The sequence below is a fragment of the Etheostoma spectabile genome, chromosome 14, assembly GCF_008692095.1.
Source record: "Etheostoma spectabile isolate EspeVRDwgs_2016 chromosome 14, UIUC_Espe_1.0, whole genome shotgun sequence".
Classification (NCBI taxonomy): domain Eukaryota; kingdom Metazoa; phylum Chordata; class Actinopteri; order Perciformes; family Percidae; genus Etheostoma; species Etheostoma spectabile.
In genome coordinates, this window is record NC_045746.1 from 8,914,082 (window position 1) to 8,922,258 (window position 8,177).

Below are 8,177 nucleotides of genomic sequence, written 5' to 3' on the forward strand. Positions count from 1 at the left end.
TTATGCAGGGTTTAGTATGTCTTACGTTGACTTTCTTTGTAAACAAGGGACGTTCTGCGCATTAGCGATGGCTCGGTGTTGTGCCTCGGTGGTGGGGGAGGGGGGACCTGTGGTGGGCGAACAACGGCCGCAGTGGTTAGAAGGGATTAAAAGTTGTTTAAGGTCTGTTAAAATACTATTTACTATTTAGGCACTTTAAAGGAGAGAGGCAGGCCTGCAAAACTCAGAAGGGTTAATGAGTTTTTGAGTTATCATTGCCAGAGGTAGATGACTCATCCTGACAAGTAAGTGAGAATTTTACTAGTTTTGCCTGGAACAGGCTAACCTCCCTCATTATTTAAAGGTGATACGCTCAATACACCCAGCCCTAAGTGACTAAGTCAATTGACCATATTAAGTTAAGGGAGAGTATCAACTTCCACTGTACTTTGGGTGTCCATCCTTGAGAAGAAATCCTAGAGAATGTAATTATGTTTGCTATTTAATCACAGCACTCATGTAGTACAGTATATGAGAAAATCACTGTCAACGTCTGTTGTATGGCATAGAAAGGAGGTTATTAAAGTTATTATGAAACAATTAAATCATTAATCATGCAGTAACTGTCTCCTAAACACAGTGTATATGATTCAAACAGATAAACACACAAATGAAAAGTAACAAAAGGACACAGACACACACACACACATACACTCTTGCCTACAACAAGGCACAGAGGGTGCATGCAACCACACATGTAGGCACTCTGATATGCAAGTGTACAGACATGCATACCAACACACACACACCCTTCTCATTTCCATAATTACTGTATAGTCAGCATGTCCGTGTCTGGGGGTGACTCTCAAAGTGAGATGTTGACAACGGCAGTGCTGAACTCAAGCTGGGTCCTGTCAAATGCCCGACACTGATAGCATTATCCGTGTAATTATTCACAGTTAAGTGAACTGCCTACTTACTTTTAACATAATGGATTTGGATAAGTAAACCATATCTACGCAGCCCCTTTCATTTCATAACTTATATGACGTCATTAACCCAGAGGAAATAGAAGTTTAAATCTGTCTTAATTAGCTTAGATATAGCCTATGTTTTATTTGTGGCTGGGCTTCCATTTGGGCATAATCTCAAAGCACACCTGCACACCCTGTGAGATGCATTAGCATTCCACAGTGCAACAGTTAGGAACCACACACTTCTAATATATGGCTGATGCCTTTCCAAGCAGCCTGCCATTTTTCTTCTCTTCCATAAAATATTTGCTTGGCATTAATTAATGGGGAGTCAGCCAAAGCTTCTGAAAATCTTGATCAAGACGTTGACTAAATGAATAGGGAAGGAAAAGGCCGCCGGTCTGGCATTGGGAAATGGCAGCGCGTTTGTGTGTGTGTGTGTGTGTGTGTGTGTGTGTGTGTGTGTGTGTACAGAGTATGTGTGTGGCTACATGACATGGGGAATATGAGAGATGTCAGGCTGGCCTCTATTCCTCTACTGGCAGTGTAAATTAGATGTGAACCAGAATGGCGCCAATGCCAGGGGAAAGTACACCTATCAAGGTTGGCTAACTCATCATGGCTCTACGCACTAAAGCACCGCAGATGAGGAGTGCGAGCATGTGCGTGTGTGTTCATATCGTAATGAAACTGGCCCGTTGAAGGTCAGTGGAGAGCAAGCAGGGACTCTTTCGTCTGCTGCTAATGGATTATTAATGATTTAAAGATGCTTCTGTGTCTCATGCACACAGGTGCCCACCCAAGCAGCCGACGGACGGACGGACACACACACACCAGTGGGACACAGGCATAGACAAAGGCACAAATGTGTTTTCAGCAATGCATTAGTGAGTTGATTTGGTAAGAGTACGAAATAGTTTCACAGGCCTTAAATTGCAGAACTAGGATAGGGCCATGATTGATTAGCCCTCAGCTAATAGCGCATGTGATCAACTGTTTTGACAGGTATTTAATAAGGCACCAACCACAAGTGAGAATAAATTAAGTTCTGGCAAATTTAAGCCGGTTAAAAGGACATGTACAGTAAAAAAGCTAATAATAACATGTGCTAAAATATTGATATTATATTGATAAGGTAGTTATTTTTCGAGTCTTCACATGTGTGATAATATGTACAACAGTGAGTGAATCAAATGGCAATACAAAAATAAACACTATTGCTGATTCTGTGAAGCATGCTACTGCAATTTTGATCTGTGCAAACGTTTGCTTTCATTTGCTTTCCAGTATCAGTTCTTTAGTGTTAAAGGGGTGGGGTTTTAAGGTTGTGACAAAGTGCTTAAGGGGTGGAGGTGCATGGGTACAGCGGGTTCCCATCCCACGTTTGGGCAATGGTCTTACCTTGAATGTGGACATGGCTGGGTCCCTGCTATACCTGTCTATGGTGTGGAACTTGGACGAGTGGTTGAGCTCATGGTACAGCTCAGAATGTCTTTTGCGAGTGTGCATCACTTTCTGGAAGGGAAGAAAGGAAGGGACAGCAAAAATGAACCAAATGGAAGCAAAAAAAAATAGCAAAAAGAAGGGGGGGTGCAATATAGGGGCTGGCAGGGGCACGGGAATGGGTAAAAGGCTTAAGGACTGCAGTGACGGCAGCCGTGAAAAGGAGTTAAGAGAAGTGACGCCCACAGATCGATTGATTGCTGGCTCATGCTCATACATCATCCACTTCCTCTGTCTTTAAGAATTCGGCAACTAATAGTGCTGTGGAGGATTCATTTAAGTGAAAACTTGGTGAAAATGACAGAATGACAGAAATGCCATTGTTCCAGACGGATCCCTGCTAGCTGGAGCTCCCGTTAACTCAGGAATTTGTCTAACTCATTAAACGTCTAACAGAAGGCCATGGAATTTAACTCTCACCCTAGTAAGAGGCTACTTGACAAAAACAGCCTTGGCTGTGTTCTGAATATGTCTGTCTAGAGGGCAGCTAAACCCAGATCTTTAATTCTCAGACAGCAAACTGCATTTGTCAGTGCCACTGCAGTTGTGTCACTGTGCTAATGGGCAGTGCTGGAGCTGCTCTGCAGTAGCTAATCGTCAAAGCAGCTTGCGAGGTTGAAAGTGACACAGGGGCAAGACGCCAGCACTCACAACCGCACACTTACTGGCCAGGACTGGCGCTTGGCATTGGCTCCAATTAATTCAGAGTGGGCACTCTCATCTCTGCTCGGCTAAGAAGGTGCTACAAGTTCCTTCCTTTTTGCTGCTACGTCTTTACTTTTCCTTGTCTGAGGGATATGGTTTTTGGTCATCATCAAAGTCCAATGAAACCTCCTGTAAGCGATCTTCATAAACTTTAAAATAAAGCACTCTTGTACAGGGGTTTACTTACTAAAAGAAGGACTACCCAGTTTTACTGTTGTATAATGTCATCATTAATGGAGTACTCCTTTTTAATTTTAAGAAATGTATTATTTTGCCAACAAGACTTTATTCCTAATTAAGTTTAAAACTGTTATAATGATTTAAGTTGTAGTTTATAGAGTATATGTATAAAGTAAATGTTGGATGGTCTAAAAGGATGGGTAAACTCAATTGAAGAAAAGAAAAAAAAGATGGATGAAAATGGGTTTACCTTCCATTGAACCATGGAAGTGTAAACACACGCTATATTATTGGTACTTCTATGTCAACCTCTTTCTCAAAAGTCAATAGTCAATTGATGAGAAAAGAGTTCATTTCCAGGAGAGACAATCTCCTAGTGCTAAATTCATGCAGTGGCCACACATGACTCTCTAGTAAATTTGCCAGTTAAGTAAAACAATCAGCCATAGTCAGTTAGTAGCTCATCCCCACACATACCCTCTATGTGAAAGATACATCTCCACGGTGAGAGGTGAATGTCCAGTCTTTGCAACGGTCTAAATAAAACTGGATTCTCAAAAAAAATAACAAAAAAATACAGCAATGCAAAGGGAGGTATTTTAACGTTGCTAGAGACTGGAGATCCACAGGACACCCAGGTCATTCTAACACAAACATACTCACACAGTGTCAACCCCTGTCGTTCTAACAGCCAATCAACTATGGCCACATATGTGTTGACCCATTACTTGTATTCATTCAGACACGAGAAGCACTCTACTTTGCTGTTTCTTCAACCAGGATCCCCACAATGACATGGCAGTGCTGTTTGATTTAATTGTACATGCCAGTGGAATGTTTTTGTTTTAATTGTCACATCACTCGTTAAGACAGATATAAAAAAAAAGGCCATTGTTGGAGAAACAGCATACTACGTGAGGTCGGTCTGAAACTGTTCATAGTTGTAAATGCAAGGGAGACACAGGTGCAAAGGGAGGGATTTAGCAGTGCTTTTTGCTCCTCTATGCGTTACTCAAGTCCTGGCAGAAGCACAAGAAAGCAGAGACAGGCTGATGACAGGGGATGAGGTCCGAGATCTTACCTCAAAGTCCAGCTCAGAGTACCGTACTCTTTTCCTCTGGAAGAGGACGGGGGACGGGGGGCAGGGGGAGAGAAGAAAGCATCAATGACCAACCCCTCCACCACTAGTGAACTCAAGTCCTCTCAATCTCGATCAGTCTGTGGATCTCTCAGTGCAATTGTTCAGTAACAAGAGGAAAGCTAATATGTACTGACTGCCTAACACGATAGATATTCTAACAAAAAGCAAATGATATGGTCTATTTCACTGTAATGAGATTAGTGAAGTTACAAGCCCCAGAATAAATCATCCCCTTTTCTATTTTTGATGAATTTGTAGGAGACATTACGATTAAAAGAGCTGTAACAAACATATGAGGAATGGTATTCATCTTCTAATCTTGTTTGGACACCACCACTCCCCTCTTAAGTGCTTCTGCAGCTATAGCCGCGTGGCACACAAGCCTCCAATTTAACAGCTGCAGACATTTCCAACTCATCTGGCCCTGACATTGCAATGCATTTCATTCCATCGCTGACTTTCTATTTGGCTCTAGCTGTCTGCCAGATTTGCATTTTGGCAGTGAGAGGGGCTGCTCTCCACAGTTAGTTAAAAGCTAAATTCGTTCTTTAAAAGGGCAAAGTTGCTGATCGGATGCTATGGCAGCCAAGGTTTTGAAAGGTAAAGAGATGCAAACAGATAGCGAGGTGAATTTCTCTGAGATGTCCTATTCACTTTGTGAATTCTGCTGGTCATAAAACACAATTCCATTACCTACAGAGGAATCCTTACCTTAGACCGAGAAATTCCGTGATTCAGTGTGCTTTGTAATATGGAAGGCATGCAACATGCATATACATATGCATGTATATTGCATGTTTTGGTGGCGACACACATAAAGCAGTCATCATGAGTAATTTGCTCACTCATTCAAAATTCATGGAATCCTGCTGTGATTTGCTGTTATGATGGCATGATAGTCCTATAGGCAACCACAGTCACACACTAGTTTTTCATTATTTCAGTAAATAATACAGCAACTTGACCCGCACAGCCAACATTAGTCCTATGGAGAAATTCATTCATATTCCAATACTCCCTGCGGCGCTTTCTATGATGATAGAATAATATGCCCTGTGAACCTTTCTTCCGCCTTGACGAGATCATTTAGAGTTTAAATTTACAAGCCTCTAAGAAATAATCGACAGTGAAATGAACACTGCGAGTACATTTGTGTGATCCCTCCATTATGCGTCACCATGTTTGAATTGGGGGGTAAAACACTGCTGTGATTTAATCTTGAGAGCCACGCTCTGATATCCATCTCCAAATCAAGCATATTCAAACAGGGTGAAATTATAGCAGTAAATTACATCCCGCAGGTTTCTCTGCAGATTCTGTTTTTTTTGTTGGTACTCATGAGCGCACTCGTAGCTCTTCTGATTTTTTATGAGTTTTAATGACTCGTCCTCAACGTCCTCAGCCCTAAATGAAGCATCTGCACTTTTCGGTGAAAGTGTCGCTTCCATCTCCTTAATCAACCTTGTGAGTCAGCAAGATGTCAGTGGGGGAAGATCCAAAATGTGTGTGTGTGTGTGTGTGTGTGTGTGTGTGTGTAAAATTAAGGTGGGCTGAAAGACATTCACCAGGGGTATTTCCTCTGATCCTGTCTGTCCCAGTCCATCTGCTGTGCCACCTTGTATGGTTAGGAGGGGGTATCTATCGCACACACATGCACACGCAAACACACACACACACACTGTAAACTAAGATGAAGCTGTCTGTCATTAAGAGAATAACTAATTTCAACGCTCATTGTCTCAGTCAGCGCCAGTGAATACTACTCAACTGAGAATAATAGCAGTTGTCATAGCAGACTTGTTCTGAAGCACATAACTCTGCTATTATTGCACTGTGTTGGACATATTGTTACTGTATACCAAAGAAGGCCACACTGTAATGTGTGTAATTATGTGGATTTACTGTAGCTATACAAACTGACTTATCTTCTTCCCATATTCTTATGTAGCCATATGCTGTATATTCATTACAAAAATGACTATGGTGTAGTATAGAATCTTACAATTGATTTTTCTTAAGGTAAAATGGAATGTTGATTGGATGAAATAGTTTTTTTTCCCAATGCAATAACTTTCTCGACCTAATGTCACACTACATTGCATGCAAATCATTTGCATTTTTCTTGTTTAAATTAGAATCCTTTAAAATCCTTGCATATACAGAACATTTTCTGCAGATAACTTTCCTCCCCCTTGCTGTCTTTCTCTTCTTCTTTCACTTAAAGCCACACCACCACCACCACATCCATAATCAACATCCAACATCAACTGCATGTTCAAGTGAAAGGTGGACATAGTAAAGAAGCTGCACCACCACAACCACTGGGAACTCCTTCCTTCATCCCTCAACCTCTTACCCACCTCTAGGGATTCTGCTGAGATGTTGCTGTTGGCATTGGTGCTGCCCAGGTTGCGTGGCAGGGTCCTGGTTCTCTCCACTGCCGTTCCCCCTGTCAGAATCTGTCTGACCGACGGCCTCTGGCCTGGCTTCAGCTGGAGCGAATGCCCGTGGGAGTGCATGTGTCCTGCGTGGGAGTGTACGAGACCACCCTGATCCATCATGTGGCCGTGCCCGTGGGGCATGGTTTTGATTGTCCCATAGGAGCGGTTGAGGTTCATGGCGATGTTCATGTCGCCCACGCTCGACGGCACAAAATCCACCGGGTACGCCTCGCTCTCAGCTGGGTGGAGGGTCAGAGGTGAGGGAGGCGGGGGGAAGGGAGGATCCTCCACTGCGATGTTAAGAGGCTTGTCCTCGCCCCCCAGTCCCAGCCCTCCTCCCTGGGAGGAGGGCGCTGGAGGCTTCAGACTGACCGTCCTACGAGGTAAGACCATGTAGTCTCCCTCCCCGCCTCCTCCACTTCCTCCTCCACTTCCTCCTCCGCCACTCCCCACGCTTCCGTCCTGGGAGGTGTTGGAGGAAGGGGGCGGTCGAGCCCAGCCCAGGCCACTCTCGGTGCACAGGTAGATTGGAGCTCCGCTGCGTTGCTGCCTCTGCTGATCTACGTTTACCTCCTTTTTTAGAGGCGTCTCGCTCAGCTCATTGAGGCCGCTGAGATTGGGAACCTTGTGGAAAAACAAAGATTGTTTTAGTTTTACAAAATTTTCCCTTAAAGCGAGATCATCTTATTTGAGATCATCTCAAATCAGAACTTCCTGTGGCTAGACAGACATTTATCATCCAATTTGTAAGGTAATGTAAACTTCAATCCCGTACCTGCACAATGAGGTTGGGAGGGGGGATGTTCCCGGGGAGGGAGGTGAAGTTGACCCCCACTCCCCCCTCCTGATGAGCTGACAGCTTGGGATCATCCTCATCATCCAGGGAGATGCGGGAAAGGGTCCCAGTGATGGTGGCCGGGTTACAGGTGTTCACCTCCTTGAATATGACTAGTGGGAGATAAGACAAGGAAAGCCATGGAGGCAACAAGAGAGTGGGGGATAGGGATAAAATACAGGGGTTAGAGTAGGTTAGGTAAAGAGTAATGAAAGAAAATCAGAGGTTAAGGGTTTAGGGGTAAGGTAAAAGAAGGGGAAAAGGGTGAGGAAGAGGAACATTTAGAGAAAGAGGAAAAGATGGAAAGGAATTTATATAGTTTATGCCAAACAGAAGACAGTTGACAGAGAGATAGGCGACACAGAAACATAACTTCTGCCTGCAGCTTTAATGTATAGCTGGGATACAGATTGCATCTC

At 43.5% G+C, this 8,177-nt stretch overlaps 1 protein-coding gene across 21 annotated transcripts in view; it reads right to left on the bottom strand.

The window, feature by feature from the left end:
* Positions 1 to 8,177, bottom strand: part of adgrb2 (adhesion G protein-coupled receptor B2) — a 240,978-nt gene that overhangs the window by 17,863 nt on the left and 214,938 nt on the right. For 16 of the 21 annotated variants that reach the window (XR_004334864.1, XR_004334860.1, XR_004334862.1 and 13 more), the window contains 4 exons: positions 7,699 to 7,871; positions 6,843 to 7,547; positions 4,423 to 4,458; positions 2,355 to 2,468 (listed from right to left, as the gene is read on the bottom strand). Coding sequence is in view for 8 of the 21 variants with exons in the window: in XM_032534850.1 (XP_032390741.1) it covers positions 2,355 to 2,468; positions 4,423 to 4,458; positions 6,843 to 7,547; positions 7,699 to 7,871 (1,028 nt within the window). In the remaining 13 variants the exon portion in view is untranslated. Of the gene's footprint in view, positions 1 to 25; positions 108 to 2,354; positions 2,469 to 4,422; positions 4,459 to 6,842; positions 7,548 to 7,698; positions 7,872 to 8,177 lie in introns of all 21 variants that reach the window. The other 5 variants (XR_004334861.1, XM_032534855.1, XM_032534852.1 and 2 more) reach the window with 3 other exon arrangements.